The sequence below is a fragment of the Mustelus asterias genome, chromosome 27, assembly GCF_964213995.1.
Source record: "Mustelus asterias chromosome 27, sMusAst1.hap1.1, whole genome shotgun sequence".
Taxonomy (NCBI): Eukaryota; Metazoa; Chordata; class Chondrichthyes; order Carcharhiniformes; family Triakidae; genus Mustelus; species Mustelus asterias.
Genome location: NC_135827.1, coordinates 37,837,301 through 37,859,102, shown reverse-complemented (window position 1 = coordinate 37,859,102; position 21,802 = coordinate 37,837,301). Strand labels below are relative to the sequence as shown.

Genomic DNA, 21,802 nt, shown 5'->3' with positions numbered 1-21,802 from the left:
AATATATATTGCGAATTGGTTAGCAGACAGGAAACAGAGAGTAGGAATAAATAAGTCTTTTTTGAAGTAGCAGGCAGTGACTAATGGGGTCCCGCAGGGATCAGTGCTTAGGTCCTAGCTATTCTCAATATACATCAATGATTTGGATGAGGGAACCAAAAGTCATATTTCCAAATTTGTTGATGACACAAAACTTGGTGGGAATGTGAGTGGTGAGAAGGATTCAAGGTGATTCAGACAAGTTGAGTGAGTGGGCAAATACACGGCAGATGCAGTATGACATGGATAAATGGGGGGGGCAGTGGCGTAGTCGTGTTGTCGCTGGATGAGTAATCCAGAGACTCAGGGGGATGCGGGTTCGAATCCCACCAGCGTGGATGGTGAAATTTGAATTCAATAAAAGATCTGGAATTAAAAGTCTACTGATGACCACAAAACCATTGTCGATTGTCAGGAAAAACCCATCTGGTTCACTAATGTCCTTTAGGGAAGGAAATCTGCCGTCCTTACCCGGTCTGGCCTACATGTGACTCCAGAACCACAGCAATGTGGTTGACTCTTAACTGCCCTCAGGGATGGGCAATAAATGCCGACCCAGCCAGCGACGCCCATGTCCCATGAACGAATAGAAAAAAAATCAAAATTATCTTACTTTGGATTTTAATATTGCTGTTGCCAGTTCTTTGAAGTGTTTCCCAAGGCAGGATCTACACTGATCTCAGTTCAGTCACTTTGTCACCAGTTGTGGTTGCCAAGACACATTTCCTGATAACTTTTACAAACCAGTTGCCAAACCTGTTGAATAACTGGGAGAAGCTCTGAGAGAGTAAACTCAGAGCTTCTCCAGACCCTCGAACCTCACTGCCTGGCTGCTGTTTGCAATTGCCACACGTTGAACGTTCCTTCTTGGATACGAGTGCCAGGGGTTTAATGACGGTCGCCATTAGAGTAGGTCCAGGTGGATTGCAGTTATGTGACCTTGATGGTTGTTGGATGTTCCCCATTGGCAAAAATACCACAAGATGTACCGATAATCTTACCTCAGGGAGGGAGAACAAACTGGAGCACAAGAGGAGGCCATTCAGCCCTTTGAGCCTGCTTTGCTATTCACTTAGATCTTGCTTGATGTGTTTTTTAACTGCATCGATCCGTCTTACGACACTAATACTTCATACCTTTTACCTAACAAAAATCTGTCAGTCTTAGTTTTGCCATTTTCAATTCACCTCATCAGCTTTTCAGAAAGGACGTTTCACCCCCTCAGTGTGAGGGTAAATGCTTCTTAACACCACCCCTGAATCGCACAGCTCTAATGTTAACGTTATGCCCCCTCTTTCTTGTTGGTACCAACTACCTGAGTGCAATATTCTGGCATCGTCACTGTTACTCTCTAAAGAAATCCCAAGTCATTGCTTTGATGGTGGATCCTGTGTGGACGGCTAGACCTCCTCCACCTCCCCACTCTGACTGACATAGAAATCATAGAATCATACGGTGCAGAAGGAGGCCATTCGGCCCATCGAGTCTGCACCAACCACAATCCCACCCCAGGCCCTATCCCCACAACCCCACACATTTGTCCCCCTAATCCCTCTCACCTACATATCCCGGGATACTATGGGCAATTTAGCATGGCCAATCAACCTAACCCGCACATCTCTGGACTGTGGGAGGAAACCGGAGCACCCGGAGGAAACCCACGCAGACACGGGGAGAACGTGCAGACTCCACACAGACAGTGACCCGAGCCGGGACATGATCTGCACAATTCCAGCAAGGACTCTTCCACCTGACTTCACCCCCTCCTTGCATCACCACAATTTTGTCCTGGCTTGTATAACTCCACCTGCTAACTAGTTAATGGTGCCTAACCATCAGCTTTGGCAAAGGATAGTCTCAAGCAATGTGAAAATGTATTTTTATTTCGCTGCTGCCTTTCTGTATTCAAAGTGTTTGTGGTGCAGGATTTAATCATTCCCATTGCTAAATCTGCTCAGAGTTACTGATAAACTTCTGACTGGTTTCAGTTAACTGTTAGCGATTGCAACAAACTGGGGAATTTTGTAAAACAAAAGAAAATTGAAGCGTCTAATTGGTATTTTTCTCTCTAATGGAATTACCATATTATTTTTAAGCTGTGAATCTGTGTTCACAAAACTGTTCTTATTGATTAATGAATTTTCTCTCATTGCTCAATGCGCTCTCCTTCCTTTGCTGCTTTCCCCAGGAGTACGTTACCCTTGATCAACTTAAGGAGTTGTACGGCAGTTCAACTGGGAGCTCTGTTCTAATCCCATTCCACACTAACTCAGCCGCCTCTCCTCTGGCCTTGTCTACTGAAAGCTCTCTTCCCTTGCAGCTCTCTTCCTCCACACTGTTCGCAGCTGAGGTTGGTATGAGGACTCAGTGCTAACTTTTTCTCTCTCTCTCTCTCCCTCCTCCTCAACGCAGGGGTTTTAAGCGGTGTCCAATTCTAAGCAAGTCTCTCTCTTTCTCTCCCTCGCTCCCCCCGCCCAGTCTGCCCTTTGGTCAGAGAGTTTCACTCACCAGGTCTCCCATAGTTATGTGGCTACACAAAATAAGACGTCATGGTGTAAGTGATAACATATTTACATGGATAAATGACCAGTTAGCAAACAGGAAGCATGGGGGCAGGGATTCTCCAATCCCACAAAAGTCAATGGAGATTTCAATGGTTCAGGGTATCCGTCATGGAGGAACCCACTGCGGCGGGTATGGGAAATCCCAGCCAGGGAGTAAGGATAATGGGTCTTTTGCAGTTTGTCAGGATGTAACTATTGGAGTGCCACAGAGCATTCCTGAGTCCTCAGCGATACACAATCTATATCAGTGACTTGGATTAAGGGACCGAATGTATGGTAACCATATTTGCTGATCATACCCAGATAGATAGGAAAATAAGTTGTCAAGGGGAAATAAAGAGTCTGCAAAGGGGCTTAAACAGATTAAAAGAGGGGACAAAAGTTTAGCAGATGGGTAAAAGTGAACTTGCCCACGTTGGCAGGGAAGAATGGAAAAGCAGTAAATGATTTCAATGGAGAGAGATTGTAGGACTCGACGGTACTGAGGGATCTGGGTGTCCTGGTACATGAATCACAAAGTTAGTATGCAGGTTACAGCAAGTGATTAGCATGGCAAATGGAATGTTGGTGTTTATTGCAAGAGGAATGGAATATAAAAATAGGGAAGTTTTACTTTGGAGAGGGTACAGAAAAGATTTACCAGGCTGTTGCCTGGTATGGAGGGCATTAGCTATGAGGAGAGGTTGGAGAAACTTGGTTTGTTCTCACTGGAATGACGGAGGTTGGGGGGCGACCTGACAGAAGTCTACAAGATTATGAGGGGCATGGACAGAGTGGATAGTCAGAAGCTTTTTCCCAGGGTGGAAGAGTCAATTACTCGGGGGCAGAGATTTAAGGTGCGAGGGGCAAGGTTTAAAGGAGATGTACGAGGCAAGTTTTTACACAGAGGGTGGTGGATGCTTGGAACTCGCTGCCGGGGGAGGTAGTGGAAGCAGATACGATAGTGAGTTTTAAGGGGCAAATACATGAATAGGATGGGAATAGAGGGATATGGTCCCCGGAAGGGGAGGGGGTTTTAGTTCAGACGGGCAGCACGTTCGGCGCAGGCTTGGAGGGCCAAAGGGCCTGTTCCTGTGCTGTAATTTTCTTTGTTCTTTGTACAGAGCCTTGGTGAGACCACATAATGTGCACAGTTTTGGTCTCCTTATTTGAAAGAAACATATACAGGCAGTTGCATTGAAGCTGCTTAGAGAAGTTTGATTCCACTCATTGCTGGGATAAAGAGGTTGTCTAATGAAGAAAGGTTGAGCAGGTTGGGCCCCTACTCATTGGGGTTTAGAAGAATGAGAGGTGATCTTATTGAAAAACACACGCTGGAATTCTATCTGCCCCCCCGCCATGGAATCAGAGCGGGCGAGGGGCGGACAATGGAAATCTCTGTTGACCTCAGGCAGGAATTTCCGGTCTCGCCCAAGCGAGGTTGTAAATCCCCGCCCATAATGTCCTCAAATAACTCGACAGGGTGGACACCGGGAGGATGGTTCTACTTGTGGGGGAGACTGGGGAGGGCGGGGTGGGGGGGCGCGGGTTAATATTAAGAGGTTCGTTTAAGACGGAGATGGGGAGAAATTATTTCTCTCAGAGGGTTGTTAATCTGTGGAATTCTTTTCCCCCGGACAGCAGCGGAGGCTGGGTCACTAAAACCGTTCAAGGCTGAGTTACACGGATTTTTGATTGACGAGGGAATCGAGGGTTACGAGGGGGCAGACCGATAAGCAGAGTTGAGTTCACAACCTGATCAGACATGATCTTATTGAACGGAAAAGTAGGCTTGAAGGGCCAAATGGCCTACTCCCCCTCCTAAGTCCGATGTTCCTAAGTCCTGCAGATGGTCGCTGCACTGGCATTCATTCTCCATTTGAGCCTCCTCCCATCCCCTACCTCATCTTATCCCATCATCATACCCTTCTATTCCTTTCTCCATCCTGTGTTTATCTAGCTTCCCATTCAATGCATCTCTGCTATTTGCTGCTGGTAGAGTACGACTCTCACCACTCTCTACGTTTCTTCTGAATTCCCTATTGGGTTTATTAATGACTTCCTTATCTAAATGCCCCGAGGATTGGTCTCCATGCACAAGTGGAAACATCTCTACATTTTCAAAATTCGTCCTTGGGATGTGGGTGTCGCTGGCTAGGCCAGCATTTATTACCCATCCTTAATTGCCCTTGAGAAGGTGGTGATGAGCTGCCTTCTTGAACCGCTGCAATCCATATGGTGCAAGTACACCCACAGTGCTGTTAGGGAGGGAATTCCAGGATTTGGGCTAAGCGACAGTGAAGAAACGGCGATATATTTCCAAGTCAGGATGGCGAGTGACTTGGAGGGGAGCTTTCAGGTGGTGGTGTTCCACCCATATGTCTGCTGCCCTTGTCCTTCTAGATGGTAGAGGTCGTGGGTTTGGAAGGTGCTGTCGAAGGAACTTCAGTGAGTTTAAGCAGTGAATCTTGACACTGCCATCACTGTGCGTTAATGGTGGAGGGAGTGAATGTTTGTGGATGGGGTGGCAATCAAACGAGCTGCTTTTTCCTGGATGGTGTGAAGCTCTTTGAGTTATTGGAGTTGCACTCATCCAGACACCCTTGCAAACCCTTTCATAAGGGCGGCACGGTAGCACAATGGTTAGCACTGCTGCTTCACAGCTCCAGGGTCCTGGGTTCGATTCCTGGCTCGGGTCACTGTCTGTGTGGAGTTTGCACATTCTCCCTGTGTCTGCGTGGGTTTCCTCCGGGTGCTCTGGTTTCCTCCCACAGTCCAAAGATGTGCAGGTTAGGTTGATTGGCCAGGTTAAAAATTGCCCCTTAGAGTCCTGGGATGCGTAGATTAGAAGGATTAGTGGGTAAATATGTGGGGGTAGGGCCTGGGTGGGATTGTGGTTGGTGCAGACTCGATGGACCGAATGGCCTCCTTCTGCACTGTAGGGTTTCTATGATAATTTTAAAGACCTGTAGAAAAGAGTCCCAGCCTGTTCAGTATTTGATCATTCTGGTGTCATTCTTTTTCACTGTGCAAATCGAACTCTCACTGGAAATTCTCATTCAAGTTATGGACAATTTGGCTTTATGTTGTGGTCCTCGTGTGATGAAGCATCTTGGAGTAGTTTATAAAGCAAATTCTGAGCAAAGTAATGGAGGGAGGGAGTCTGTTCAAACAGAGAGGTCTTCAAAAACACTGTTTTTATTCATTTGCGGCTTGCAAGTGTTATTGGCTAGGCCAGCGTTTATTGTCCATCGCTAATATCGCACCATGGTGTATGTGATGAAGCTCCTCCCACAGAGCTGAGAGGGAGGAGTTTGATTCTGTCCCGGTGTCAGTGAAGGATCAGCCATAGCTTTCCGAGTCAGGAAGCTTTATAACGTGGAGGGGAACATCTGGAGGTGCAGCATTGCCTCTAAGCTGCAGGCATGAATGAGTGGGCTGTCCCGATGCATGGCGCACATGGGCTCATGAACCACAGGAGCAGGGGGAGGCCACTCAGCCCCTCGAGCCTGCTCCACCCCTCAATAAGGAAAAAATCAAAATTAACCCAACTGGGTAACAAAGTCCGGAGTTCTCTGGTTTCGCACGCCCTGCTACCACTGCCAGCAAGAGTGGAGAATTTGGCACTCAGCCAAATGTCCGTTCATAGCAGCGAGACTGGAGAATCCCAGCTGCGGGCAAGGTCTGGAAATTCCGGCCAAAGAGTCCGTCTCCTTTCCAATTGGCTGTGAGAAGGCGCTGTAGAAGAGTCCGTCTCCTTTCCAATTGGCTGTGAGAAGGCGCTGTAGCTGTGCTTGGACCAATGGGGCGGTGGCGGTGGGGGGGGGGGGGGGGGGGGGCGGGTGTGCGAGGAGGAGGTCATGTGACAAAATCTCCAGGAATAGGCCCAACCAGAGTTGGCACCTCAGCCTACAGGTCGCTTTGAACTGTTTGCAATGGAAGGGTTAAACATGGTTTGTGTGTGCCTGTTAAAAGCTTTTCTCTTTCACAACATTGTTGGCTTTACGGTTTAGAATAATCTTGAAATACAACATGTAAATCTTTGAAAAGGCATGACCCATTTGTTATTTTTCTTTCAATTAAGTTTCTTTCATTAATTTCTTTCTGTTTGGTTCCTTCTTTCCCTGTTGTGTGCGTTGACCTGTCTTTCCCATTGATTCTCTTTTCTCTCCCATTCGACCTTCCTCAATCTCTCCCTTGTATTTACCTCCCTGTCCCATTTTCTCTCTCTCTCTCCTATTGTCTCTCCCTCCCCCATGACGTGTAGCAGCAGCCTACCAGCAGGCTGCTGACCTCTACGTTGGAGCTAGAGAGATGGTACCAAGAAATAATGGCTAACTTTGAGGCCTCGCCCTCTTCACCTCCAATTTCTTCTTCTCCTCCTCCTCTCCCAGCTAAAGCTCACTCCTCGCGAAGATTCACTCAGGTAAATCGCATTCCTCTTTCCATCTTCAGTTCCAATCTCTACAGAGCAGGTTTTTATTTTAAGAGAATGAATTATGTGGGGCAAGCTACAGAATTGAGAACAAGAGAAGGCCTTTCAGCCCTTTGTGCCTGTACTATCCTTCTGCTAGATCATGAGTGATCAGTACATCAATTCTATTTAGCTGTCTTTACTCCATATTCTTTCATTCCCTTACTATTGATCTCTTAGAACATAGAACAGTACAGCACAGAACAGGCCCTTCGGCCCACGATGTTGTGCCGAGCTTTGTCTGAAACCCAGATCAAGCTATTTCCTCCCTATCATCCCGAAGTACTCCATGTGCCTATCCAATAGCTTGTTCAAAGTTTCAACTAAGCCCCCAGAATCTGCAGCCTCTGGGGGCTAGATTTCCTCTGCCATTCGTGTGAAACAGTAAGAAGTCTCACAACAACCAGGATAAAGTCCAACAGGTTTATTTGGAATCACGAGCTTTCGGAGCGCTGCTCCTTCCTCAGATTCACCCGATGAAGGAGCAGCGCTCCGAAAGCTCGTGATTCCAAATAAACCCTGTTGGACTTTAACCTGGTGCAGTGAGACTTCTTACTGTGCCCCACCCCAGTCCAACGCCGACATCATTCGTGTGAAAAAGAAACAACAGAGTTTTCACCTTGAAGTTACTTCTTGTGATGTCTGTGACTGGAGGTTTACCTCGTGTTTGGATATTTTCCTGGCTGCTACTTTAACAGAAACATTGGCTCCATGTGTTTATTCAGAGCAGAAAGAGGCGACCCAGTAACAGTGGTCAAATTCCTGAGAGGTTTGGATAGACAGTACATAAGGAGCAATTGTTTCCATCAATAAGACTTCACGCGATTAGCAGAGAAATCCGGGGGGGGCGTGAGAAGACCAGTGAGTTGCTATGATGATCTGGAAGGCACTGCCTGAAAGGGCAGCAAAAGCAGATTCAATATAACTTTTCAAAGGGAATTGGATAAACAACTAAAGGGGAAATATTTGCAGGGCTAAAGTTTAAAGTTTATTTTATCAGTGTCACAAGTAGGCTTACATTAACACTGCAATGAAGTTACTGTGAAAATCCCCTAGTTGCCACACTCAGGCGCCTGTTCGGGTACACTGAGGGAGAATTTAGCATGGCCAATGCACCTAACCAGCACGTCTTTCGGACTGTGGGAGGAAACCGGAGCACCCGGAGGAAACCCACGCAGACATGGGGAGAATGTGCGGACTCCATACAGACAGTGACCCAAGCCGGGAATCGAACCCGGGTCCCTGACGCTGAGAGGCAGCAGTGCTAACCATTGTGCCACCATGCCGCCAGCTATGGGGAATGGGCAGGCTAATTGGACAGCTGGCACAGCCCAATGGGCTGAATGGCCTCCTATCCTGTATGCTTCGAAATAGACTGTGTGCCTCTTTCACAACAGACACAAAATGTCATGTTTGAGTGATAAGCGGTGTACACCTGTTTGCAAACCGTCATTTCAACCTTTATCACTTTGCACCTGTCCCAGGTCTGTGTACACATTGGGTGTCTCTGAAAGGATCTTTATTTGCACAATTCTGGAAAACGACAGCAGCTTTTCATTCACGAGGTTGTTCATCTCCTTCAGTTGGTGCATTGACGGTTTTTATTCCGGAAGCTCCACCCCCGCAACACTCGATCAACTTGAGTACACAATCATGTCACTGATTTCCACTCCCAGGCACTCCGGTTCAATGGTACAGTGGGTAAACACGCCTGTTGCCCCAGATACAGCATTGTCACTGGCGATCAGTTAAGTTATAGAGTCATAGAGGTTTACAGCATGGAAACAGGCCCTTTGGCCCAACTTGTCCATGCTGCCCTTTTTTTTTAAACCCCTAAGCTAATCCCAATTGCCCACGTTTGGCCCATTTCCCTCTATACCCATCTTACCCATGTAACTATCTAAACACGTTTTAAAAGACAAAATTGCACCCACCTCTATTACTACCTCTGGCAGCTTGTTCCAGACACTCACCACCCTCTGTGTGAAAAAATTGCCCCTCTGGACCTTTTTTCTCCCCTCTTACCTTAAACCAATGCCCTCTAGTTTTAGACTCCCCTACCTTTGGGAAAAGATATTGACTACCTAGCTGATCTATACCCCTCATTATTTTATAGACCTCTATAAGATCACCCCTCAGCCTTCTACGCTCCAGAGAAAAACATCCCAGTCTATCCAACCTCTCCTTATAACTCAAACCATCAAGAACCACTAGCATTTCTGCACTCTTTCTAGTTTAATAATATCCTTTCTCTAATAGGGTGGCCAGAGTTTCCCTATTGGCTCCCCTGCCTTAAGGGGGCAAACCTTCACCAAGGATGTAATGGAAAATACCAACACTCACTTTGAAAAGAGAAGTAAGAGCAAATTCCTCCCCTCAACAATCGCACCTTCTCCTTTCTACATTGTCTGATTCCTGCGGGGGAACAATACGTTCTAGTCTATAGAATGGGAAAGGCCAGCCCAATGGGTCCTCAGTAATGCTCTTAGCAAATTGGGTTTGGATTTGGGTTTCGCTGTGACCTTCCCACTCTGCCTATTGTCGAGTAGTCTCTGGAGTCTGATCAAGTCTCACAGATAAAGATTATATTTTTTGTTATTGATTCATGGGACATGGGCATCGCTGTTTGGGCAGCATTTATTGCCCATCCCTAGTTGCCAGAGGGCAGTTGAGAGTCAACCACATTGCTGAGGCTCTGGAGTCACATGTAGGCCAGACCAGGTAAGGACGGCAGATTTCCTTCCTTAAAGGACATTAGTGAACCAGGTGGGTTTTTCCAACAATCGACAATGGTTTCATGATCATCAGTAGATTCTTAATTCCAGATATTTTATTGACTTCAAATTCCATCATCTGCCATGGCAGGATTTGAACCCGGGTCCCCAGAACATTAGTTGAGTTTCTGGGTTAATAGTCTAGCGATAATACCACTAGGCGATCGCCTCCCCCCTTGGGTGAGGTATGGAGGGTGATTAGTCCCCTGTGCAATATGAGTCATTCCTTCTGGAGAAGAGGGAGAAAATTAATCGGTGAAAAGACGGGGGTAGAGAGGAAGGGGAGATATTAAAAATAATAATTTGATTGTTTATTGGGATTTTGGCGGTAAATAGAACTCATCCTCTTGATCAAGGGGCCACAGATTGTACTCAGTGGACAGTTCCCACCCTAACAGAAACAATGAACGTCCATCAGCTTCATTTGCCTTTCCCTCTATGTTTCCCATCTCAGGTTTACCGATCCAAGATGGAGAATGATGGATGCGGCACACTGCCTCGGATGAAGACGGGATCTGCCCCCTCCTCACCATTCACCGCTTCAACTCTGGGACGAAACCTCGCTTCGAAGGTAATTGGAAACAGTGAGGAGACTGGAGGGTCTCCCTCAGGCTACTCGGTTGGTCAAACTCAGCCAGAGGGTTGCCTGCCTCGTGCCTCAGTGTTGGGTTGCGGGTGGATGGCAAAGATCTCCATTCTCCAATCGAAGAGGGGTTTCCCTGGTGGACATTCCCGTCTCGAGCAGCATCATCAAAAGCATCTCTTTGTTCCCTCTGGAGTGTCCACAATGGCTGCCACATTCACAATGGTGATGGCACCCCGAAATGACGAGACAATTTGGTTTTAGTGATTTTCATTGAGGGATAATAACCAGGCTTGAGTCGAGTTAGGTGTATTGGCCGTGATAAATTGCCCCTTAGTGTCCCAAGATATATAGTTTAGGGGGATTAGCAGGGTAAATACTTGGGGACATGGTGTAAGCCAGGGTAAGAGTCAATGCAGACTTGATGGGCCAAATGACCTCCTTCTGCACTGCAGGGATTCTATGGTAACTATTGGCCAGGGCATTGGGGAGAATTCCACCTGCTCTTCCTCCAGGTAATATCATGGAAGGTGTTTGTTTAAAAAGAGAGGTCTTAGTTTAGTGTCCCAGCAGGTCTTAGTTTAATGTCTCAACAGAAAGAAGGCACCTCTGACCGTGCAGCATTCCCTCAGTACAGCCAATGGAGCGTCAGTCTGTGGTCAAGTCCCTGGGGTGGGGGTTGGTGGTGGCAGGGGTGGTTTGAACTCATGACCTGCTGAGCTAGGGGAGGGAATTCTACCCGCTGGGCCATTGCTGACAGTTGATCCCTTTGACCTTCTCCATGGGGTCACTTAACGCTCCATCCCTACTTTGCAGTGTCTGCATTGGGAAACACCCCACCCATGACCTGTTGCCATGGTGACAAGGGGGTAAAGGGGTAGATTAGGTATGGCTAACAAGCATAAAAAAAACACAGCATTTCAATTATACCCCGGAATGATAACATCAGCAACAGCGCAAGCAATGTCGAAATTGGTGACAGCAGTGGAGCTATTTGATGATCGACATTTGATGAGGCAATCTATTCTTCTATCCATCTTGTATTTGCTTTGCAGAGTTATGGGCTGACACAGAATGGCACCGGCAGTTTGCCACGGAACCTGGCGACCACACTGCAGGACATCGAAGTGAAACGGCAACTGGCTTTACAGCAGAAAGGTGAGTGATGGGCAGAAAGTTCACAGAGCATCAGGCACAGCATTAGAACTGATTACAGGAATCATCTAGCACAGGAGAGGGCCATTCAGCCCATTGCATCAGGGTGGAACCTTCAAATGACCTATCCAATTAGTGCCACTCCCCTTAACTCTTGACGCATAGCCGAGCAAATGTTTAATTTTCATGTATTTATCCAATTCACATTTGAAAGTTATTATTGAATCTGCTTCCACCGCACTCTAGGGCAGAACATCCCCGATCACAACAACTCAACACGTTAAAAAATCCTGCTCAGCTATTCTTTGCTACTTTAACATATTTCTTTTAAATTTGTTTCCTCTCGTAACTCACCCTCTCGTAACTCACCCTCTCGTAACTCACCCTCTCGTAACTCACCCTCTCGTAACTCACCCTCTCGTAACTCACCCTCTCGTAACTCACCCTCTCGTAACTCACCCTCTCGTAACTCACCCTCTCGTAACTCACCCTCTCGTAACTCACCCTCTCGTAACTCACCCTCTCGTAACTCTCCCCCCTTGATAACTCAGCCCCTGGTTACTCACCCACCGGTAACTAATCCCCTGCTAACTAACCTCCTGGTTCCTGACCCCCTGGTTACTGGCCCCTTGGTAACTAACCCTCTGGTTACTGCCCCCTGGTACCTAACCCCTGGTTACTGCCCCGCTGGTTACTGCCCACCTGATCAGTACAGCATCAGTACTGGCAGTACAATACCGGTAATTCTCCCCCTGGTTACTGTCCCCCTGGTTACTGTCCCCCTGGTTACTGTCCCCCTGGTTACTGACCCCCTGGTTACTGACCCCCTAATTACTGACCCTCTGGTCAGTGGAAACTGTCTCTTCATTTAAGCTGCTTCCCCTGAGTTGCAGTTAATTATCCCTCTGGGGGCCAGTCGAAATTGGGGTAGGGGCAAAACACTGAGGTTGGCGGCTCACTGCAGAGTGAGTGACTGATGGTGACAGCTGTACAGCTTGTAGCTTTTCACAACATAGCAATAGTAAGGTCACCCCACATCCAATCAGATCCCAGTTACAGAGAGGACCAGAACCCAGGGTGACTCCTCATCCCAGCAGAGACGTTTCACTGGAACTGAATGGTCCACTGTTGGAATTTTGATGGGCACCTGAGAAGAAGTGGATTGACAATTATAATTTCCTCAAGTCCTTTTAGTGGTAGTTACTGTTGGCGCAGACTCGATGGGCCAAAGGACCTTTCCTGCCCTGCACAGCACAATGGCCGGAACTCTACCATCTCCGTTGACCTCAGGCGGGAATTTCGCCCAAGCGAGGTTGTAATATCCCACCCTTATAAAGAACAAAGAAAATTACAGCACAGGAACAGGCCCTTCGGCCATCCAGGCCTGCACCGACCATGCAGCCCGACTTAATTAAAAACCCTTCCCTTCTTGGGACCATATCCCTCTATTCCCATCCTATTCATGTATTTGTCCCAGACACCCCTTAAAGCTCACTATCGTATCTGCTTCCACTATCTCCCCAGCAATGCGTTCCAGGCACCCACCACTCTCTGTGTAAAAAATTTGCCTCGTACATCTCCTTTAAACCTTGCCCCTCGCACCTTAAACCTGTGCCCCCTAGTAATTGACTCTTCCACCCTGGGAAAAAGCTTCTGACTATCCACTCTGTCCGTGCCTCTCATAATCTTGTAGACTTCTATCAGGTCGCCCCTCAACCTCCGTCATTCCAGTGAGAACAAACCAAGTTTCTCCAACCTCTCCTCATAGCTAATGCCCTCCATACCAGGCAACATCCTGGTAAATCCTTTCTGTACCCTCTCCACTGACTCCGACTGCGATCCCCAGATGATAATTTTACAAGAACACCCCTCCGTGTTTTTAAAAACAATATTATTCCATGCTTCTGGTTTAAAGAAACACTTACTGTATTTCTTTATTTTTTTTCCTTTCTTCCTTGCTCTGTCGTTCCTCTGAACGGCACGTGGCTCCTAACTTCTGACTCAACCTTTCACACTTCCCTCTCCTTCCTGACGCTCAGCAGAATCAATAGGAATTTCCAAAACAGATCACAAGAGAGGTAGGAATTCTGATTGGGATTGGGAGAAAGCAGTGTCTTGTTTCACGTTCTCGGCGAGAGTCTGTGTTCATGGGGAGTTCAGGTCCGTTCGGTGATGTTGCAGTCTTCCCGTGGAGTCGAATGAGAACAAACCTCGGATCCTGGTTTCAGTCTGACGATATTGGTATTTAGCATCAGGGACGGAATCTCTGAATTTCCCCCTTCATTTCCTGTTCTCAGTTTTCAAATTTTCTTGCCTTGTTTTCAAACCCCTCCATGCTCTCGCCACCTCCCCTCTCGATCTCCGTAACCTCCATCACCCTACAACCCTCCAAAATATCCCTCTGCTCCTCCAATTCTGGCCTCTTTCCTCATCAGGCGCTGGAGTGTGGCGACTAGGGGATTTTCACTTCATTGCAGTGTTAATGTAAGCCTACTAAGGGGCGGCACGGTAGCACAGTAGTTAGCACTGCTGCTTCACAGCTCCAGGGTCCCGGGTTCAATTCCCGGCTCGGGTCACTGTCTGTGTGGAGTTTGCACATTCTCCTCGTGTCTGCGTGGGTTTCCTCCGGGTGCTCCGGTTTCCTCCCACAGTCCAAAGATGTGCGGGTTAGGTTGATTGGCCAGGTTAAAAATTGTCCCTTAGAGTCCTGGGATGCGTAGGTTAGAGGGATTAGCGGGTAAAATATGTGGGGGGAGGGCCTGGGTGGGATTGTGGTCGGTGCAGACTCGATGGGCCGAATGGCCTCCTTCTGCACTGTAGGGTTTCTATGTTTCTATGTTTCTACTAAATAAATAAATTAAAGAGACCTATAAGATAATGAAGGGGCTGGATAGGGTAGAGATGGAGAGATTCTTTCCACTTAGAAAGGAAACTAGAACTAGAGGGCACAGCCTCAAAATAAAGGGGGGTCAGTTTAGGACAGAGTTGAGGAGGAACTTCTTCTCTCAGAGGGTGGTGAATCTCTGGAATTCTCTGCCCACTGAAGTGGTGGAGGCTACCTTGTTGAATATGTTTAAATCACGGATAGATGGATTCCTGATCGGTAAAGGAATTAGGGGTTATAGGGATCAGGCGGGTAAGTGGAACTGATCCACTTCAGATCAGCCATGATCTTATTGAATGGCGGGGCAGGCTCGAGGGGCTAGGCGGCCTACTCCTGCTCCTATTTCTTATGTTCTTATGTAAACAATCACTCCACCATTGGCTGCCTGGTCCCTAAACTCTGGAATTCCCTCGGTAAACCTCTCCACCTCTCTCTTCTTTAAGACCCTCCTTAACACCAATCTCTTTAATCAAGCTTTTAGCTCACTCCTAATATCTCCTCATGTGACTCGCTGTCAAATTTTGTTTGATGATCACCTCTGTAAAACACCTTGGGATGTTTTATTACATTATGGTGCTATATCAATGCAATTTATAGTTGTGAGAATTTGTTATGCTGAAGGGAGATTTACCTGCTTGGTTTTGGAGAAGGCCATTCAGCCCCTCAAAGCTGTTCTACCATTCAATTAGATTCAGCATCTTAACTCCACCTCCCTGCTCCGGCTGCGTTGCCTCAACCCATGGATGTAAATTGTTTTCAAAGGTCACCAGGTGATTGAAGAACAAAGGCGCCGATTGGCTGAGCTGAAGCAGAAGGCAGCAGTCGAGGCCCAATCGCAGTGGGAAGCATTGCACAGTCAGCACCCCCCGATGTTTGGCCACCACAGCCAGCCTTACGGCCTGAGTGGTCAGCACCAGCCTCAACTCATCCACCACAGCATCCTCCACCACCACCCCCAGACCCTCTCCGCCCAGCACAACGTCGACATGGACCACGCCTTTGACACACTCAGTCTGGAAAGTTCAGACAGCTTGGAGACCAGCGTTTCCACGGGCAACTCCGCATGCTCACCCGACAATATGTCCAGGTAAGGGAGAGAGATCGCTTGCTGATACCTGATTGGCCAGTTTGTCCGTGTTTAGTGCAGTTGTTGGGGTTGCTGGAGAGAAGCTGTTTCCTCTGATGGGGAGAGTCAAGGACAAGAGAGGACTAACTCTCCAATTACAGCTAGGCCTTCCAAGAGGCATTTCTTCACACCCGGGATAGTGGAAATCTGGAACTCTTGCCTCAGAAAGCTGTAAAGGTTTAATACCTTCAACTTGCAGCTTTTCTTCATTCAAACATGCAAATTAGGAGCAGGAGTAGGCCAATCGGCCCCTCAAACCTTTCTTGCCTTTCAATAAGATCATGGTTGATCTGATTGTAACTTCGACCCCACATTCCTGCCGACCCCCGATAACCTTTCACCCCCTGCCCCCTTTTCAACCTGCCTGGTGGTGAAGAAAGTTTGAGGCTCCATTACTACCTGGTTGGGTTAACCCTCTCCGTGCCCCATCCACCAGCCCTTCAACAAGCTGATGACAAGCTCAAGGCACCTTTAGCCAGATGGTTGTGGGTTTAAACCTCACATCCTTTCATTAGATGTGGGCGTCACTGGCTCGGCCAGCATTTATTGCCCATCCCTAATTGCCCTTGAGAAGGTGGTGGTGAGCTGCCTTCTTATACCATGGCAGCCCCTGTGGTGTAGGTACACCCACAGTGCTGTTAGGGTGGGAGTTCCAGGATTTTGACCCAGTGACAGTGAAGGAACGGCGATTATATTTGCAAGTCCGGATGGAGTGTGGTTTAGAGGGAACTTGCAAGTGGTGACGTCCCATGCAGCTACTGAGTTTTCCTTCCAGGTGGTAAAGGTCATGGGTTTGGAAGATGTTGTTGATGGAGCCTTGGTGACTTGCTGCAGTGCACCTTGTAGATGGTACCCACGGCTGTCACTGTACGTCAGTGGTGGACGGATTGAATGTTTGTGGATGGGGTGCCAATCAAATGGACTGCTTTGTCCTGGATGGAGCTTCTTGAGTGTTGTTGATGCTGCACCCATCCAGGCAAGTGGGGAATATTCCAATACACTCCTGACTTGTGCCTTGTAGATAATATCAGGCGCCGGATTGTGGCGACTCGGGGATTTTCACAGTAACTTCATTGCAATGTTAGCGTAAACCTACTGTGACTCATAAATAAACTTTAACTTAGATTGTGGACAGGCTTTGGGGAGTCAGGAGGTGGGTAAATTCCCAGCCTCTTACCTCTTGTAGCCACAGTATTTAAATAGGCTGACGCACTCTGTGTGGGCCTGAGGGGCTGCTGCTCTGTCAGAGGTTCTGTCTTTAGGATAAACTTTTAAACAAAGCTCCCACCTGCCCTTTCAGATTCCACAGAACTATTTAGAAGAAGAGCAGGAGGATTATTCCCTGTATTTTGGCCAATATTTTTCTCTTGGCCAACACACTGAATCAACTTATCCAGCCATTTAGCAAAATTGGTGTTTGACATTCTAAGATTGCCAAGTTCTGCTTTGTAAGTGCAAGATCTTCCTTTCCTCATCTCATGATGATAAATCTCACACGTGATCCCTCTGGGCCATGTTAGCTCAGCATGATGGACCTTTGAACCTGCTCCAATGGGATCTCTTTTTAACAGGATGGCAATGAGGGTAAAATTTCACTCTGATGTGGGGCAACAGAGTCAGCGGGGGGCACATTATACCCCCCCCCCCCCCTACCCGATCTCTACTAAATTCTATCACATGCTTCATTCCCCCTACAATTTCTTCCACCAATAAGAAGCTAGAGTTCCACCTCTGGCCACTGGGCTTTTGACTGCAGCCTGAGAGTTGTGACTGAGCTCTCCCCCATGACACCAAATCCCCTGGTGGATTGACCCCATGAACCCAGACTGGAATGGAATGTCAGTCACCAAGGGAGAGGGGTTGAGGAAGACCTTCTGGGTCTTGGGGCCCAGCAGTGACCAGCCTTTGGTCAAAGATTCACATACAACGGAAGGAGTCCATTCATCCCATCGTGCCTCTTCCAGCTCTCTGCAAGAGTTCATTGGTCCCACTCCCCCACCCTTCACCCGCAGCCTTGCAAAATGTCTCCTTTCATGTTTTGGGCCGCGACACATTGCGAGATCAGTTTCTAAAAGGGGGAAATACTCTACTCTCTGAAAGAGAGTAGCTTTAGGCTGTCAGATCCAGAATTCTGAGTGTTGGACAGAATGATGAATGCTCTCTCCTGGGTGGCTTTATCGCGCTTTGTGAGCGTGTATTTACTAAGCAGGCAGGTGACACAACATGAGTGTTACACACGGATTAATTTCAATAGTTTGACAGGGTCTCCAATTTAGACATCAGAGATACCAAAGCTTGGTGATTAATTGGAATGTCAAGTGTCTATTGAGACTTTATGTTCCAGCCGAGTTCTGTATAACCCGTACGCGTTTGCCTGACAGTTTCTGTACATGTACAGCACCAGGAAACCAATCTCAACAGCTCTCTGCACAGTACACACCACGTTAAAAACAATCAGTGCTGCCTCTTACTGTCAACTGTTTCACATCGACAGTGAACAGAAAAAGGGAACGGCATGTCTGACTTCACTCTGTGTCTCTATACAATACATGTCGAGCAAAAGGTTGGATTTCATGGGATAAAGGGGGAGGTGGCTAGATGGGTGGAGAACTGGCTTGGTCACAGAAGACAGAGGGTGGTAGTGGAAGGGTCTTTTTCCGGCTGGAGGCCTGTGACTAGTGGTGTTCCGCAGGGCTCTGTATTGGGACCTCTGCTGTTTGTGATTTATATAAACGATCTGGAAGACGGTGTAACTGGGGTGATCAGTAAGTTTGCGGACGACACGAAAATGGCTGGACTTGCAGATAGTGATGAACATTGTCAGAGGCTACAGAAGGATATAGATAGGCTGGAAATTTGGGCAAAGAAATGGCAGATGGAGTTCAATCCAGATAAATGCGAAGTGATGCATTTTGGTAGAAATAATGTAGGGAGGAGCTATACATAGAACATAGAACATAGAACATTACAGCGCAGAACAGGCCCTTCGGCCCACGATGTTGCACCGACCAGTTAAAAAAAAAAACTGTGACCCTCCAACCTAAACCAATTTCTTTTCGTCCATGAACCTATCTACGGATCTCTTAAACGCCCCCAAACTAGGCGCATTTACTACTGATGCTGGCAGGGCATTCCAATCCCTCACCACCCTCTGGGTAAAGAACCTACCCCTGATATCGGTTCTATAACTACCCCCTCTCAATTTAAAGCCATGCCCCCTCGTGCTGGATTTCTCCATCAGAGGAAAAAGGCTATCACTATCCACCCTATCTAAACCTCTAATCATCTTATATGTTTCAATAAGATCCCCTCTTAGCCGCCGCCTTTCCAGCGAAAACAATCCCAAATCCCTCAGCCTCTCCTCATAGGATCTCCCCTCCATACCAGGCAACATCCTGGTAAACCTCCTCTGCACCCTCTCCAAAGCCTCCACATCCTTCCTGTAATGTGGGGACCAGAACTGCACACAGTACTCCAAGTGCGGCCGCACCAGAGTTGTGTACAGTTGCAACATAACGCTACGACTCCTAAATTCAATCCCCCTACCAATAAACGCCAAGACACCATATGCCTTCTTAACAACCTTATCTACTTGATTCCCAACTTTCAGGGATCTATGCACACATACACCTAGATCCCTCTGCTCCTCCACACTATTCAAAGTCCTCCCGTTAGCCCTATACTCAACACATCTGTTATTCCTACCAAAGTGAATTACCTCACACTTCTCCGCATTAAACTCCATCCGCCACCTCTCGGCCCAACTTTGCAACCTGTCTAAGTCTTCCTGCAAACTACGACACCCTTCCTCACTGTCTACCACACCACCGACTTTGGTGTCATCAGCAAATTTGCTAATTCACCCAACTATACCCTCATCCAGATCATTAATAAATATTACAAACAGCAGTGGCCCCAAAACAGATCCCTGAGGTACACCACTTGTAACCGCACTCCATGATGAATATTTACTATCAACCACCACCCTCTGTTTCCTATCCGCTAGCCAATTCCTGATCCAATTTCCTAGATCACCCCCAATCCCATACATCTGCATTTTCTGCAGAAGCCTACCATGGTGAACCTTATCAAACGCCTTACTAAAATCCATATATACCACGTCCACTGCCTTGCCCCCATCCACCTCCTTGGTCACTTTCTCAAAAAACTCAATAAGGTTAGTAAGGCACGACCTACCTGCCACAAAACCATGCTGACTATCACCTATCAATTCATTACTCTCCAAATAACTATAAATCCTATCCCTTATAATTTTTTCCAACATCTTGCCGACAACAGAAGTGAGACTCACCGGTCTATAATTCCCGGGGAAGTCTCTGTTCCCCTTCTTAAACAATGGGACAACATTCGCTAACCTCCAATCTTCTGGTACTATACCAGAGGCCAACGACGACCTGAAGATCAGAGCCAGAGGCTCTGCAATCACTTCTCTTGCCTCCCAGAGAATCCTTGGATAAATCCCATCCGGACCAGGGGATTTATCTATTTTCAGACCCTCCAGAATATCCTGCACATCCTCCTTATCAACTGTAATACTGTCTATTCTACTCCCTTGCAACCCAGTGTCCTCCTCAGCTATATTCATGTCCCCTTGCGTGAACACCGAAGAGAAATATTGGTTCAATGCTTCACCAATCTCCTCCGGTTCCACACATAACTTCCCTCTGCCATCTATAACTGGCCCTAAACTTGCCCTAACCAACCTTCTGTTCTTGACATACCTATAGAACGCCTTAGGATTCACTTTAACCCTATCCGCCAAAGTCTTCTCATGTCCCCTTTTAGCCCTTCTAAGCTCGCTCTTCAACTCCCTCTTAGCCAATCTAAAGCTTTCTAGTGCACTACCCGAGTGCTCACGTCTCATCCGAACATAAGCCTCCTTTTTCTTTTTAACCAACAAAGAAACTTTTTTGGTGCACCACGGTTCCCTAGCCCTACCAATTCCTCCTTGCCTGACAGGGACATACCTATCACAGACTCGCAGTAGCTGCTCCTTGAAAAAACTCCACATGTCGGACGTTCCCAGTCCCTGTAATCTCCTAGTCCAACCTATGTTTCCTAATTCTCTCCTAATAGCCTCAAATACCAAATAGCCTACGATAAATGGCAGAACCATAAAGGGTGTAGATACGCAGAGGGACCTGGGTGTGCAAGTCCACAGATCCTTGAAGGTGACGTCACAGGTGGAGAAGGTGGTGAAGAAGGCATATGGCATGCTTGCCTTTCTAGGATGGGGCATAGAGTATAAAAGTTGGGGTCTGATGTTGCAGATGTATAGAACGTTGGTTCGGCCGCATTTGGAATACTGCATCCAGTTCTGGTCGCCACACTACCAGAAGGACGTGGAGGCTTAGGAGAGAGTGCAGAGGAGGTTTACCAGAATGTTGCCTGGTATGGAGGGGCTTAGTTATGAGGAGAGATTGGGTAAACTGGGGTTGTTCTCACTGGAAAGACGGAGGATGAGGGATGACCTAATAGAGGTGCATAATATTATGAAAGGCATAGATAGGGTGAACGGTGGGAAGCTTTTTCCCAGGTCGGTGGTGACGTTCATGAGGGGTCATAGGTTCAAGGTGAGGGGGGGGAGACTTAACACGGATATCAGAAGGACGTATTTTACACAGAGGGTGGTGGGGGCCTGGAATGCGCTGCCGGGCAAGGTGGTGGAGGCGGACACACTGGGAACGTTTAAGACTTATCTAGATAGCCACATGAACGGAGTGGGAATGGAGGGATACAAAAGAATGGTCTAGTTTGGACCAGGGAGCGGCGCGGGCTTGGAGGGCCGAAGGGCCTGTTCCTGTGCTGTATTGTTCTTTGTTCTTTGTTAAAAGAGAGTGATTTAATCCCATCTGTAACCGTATTTCACGTGTGTTAGTCTTTGCTTCTATATCTGCACAGTGCATACACTCAGAGGGCAGTCTGTATTAGTGTGTCTCTTAGTATCTGGCATTGTGTGGTGTTTGTGTGAATCCTGTGGCAAAACAACAACAGCTTATAAAGTAAAAGTTTATTAATGTCACAAGTAAGGCTTACATTAACACTGCAATGAAGTTACTGTGAAATTCCCCTAGTCGCCACAGGCCGGCACCTATTCGGGTCAATGCACCCTAACCAGCACGTCTTTCAGACTGTGGGAGGAAACCGGAGCACCCGGAGGAAACCCACGCAGACACGGGGAGAATGTGCAAACTCCACGCAGA

At 47.5% G+C, this 21,802-nt stretch overlaps 1 protein-coding gene across 29 annotated transcripts in view; it reads left to right on the top strand.

The window, feature by feature from the left end:
- The window catches only part of phldb1b (pleckstrin homology-like domain, family B, member 1b), a 334,696-nt gene that overhangs the window by 275,151 nt on the left and 37,743 nt on the right, over positions 1 to 21,802 (top strand). For 7 of the 29 annotated variants that reach the window (XM_078199087.1, XM_078199084.1, XM_078199083.1 and 4 more), the window contains 3 exons: positions 10,285 to 10,401; positions 11,469 to 11,571; positions 15,215 to 15,539. In XM_078199087.1, the coding sequence (XP_078055213.1) occupies positions 10,285 to 10,401; positions 11,469 to 11,571; positions 15,215 to 15,539 (545 nt within the window). Of the gene's footprint in view, positions 1 to 2,227; positions 2,390 to 6,849; positions 7,009 to 10,284; positions 10,402 to 11,468; positions 11,572 to 13,607; positions 13,647 to 15,214; positions 15,540 to 21,802 lie in introns of all 29 variants that reach the window. The other 22 variants (XM_078199068.1, XM_078199064.1, XM_078199062.1 and 19 more) reach the window with 8 other exon arrangements.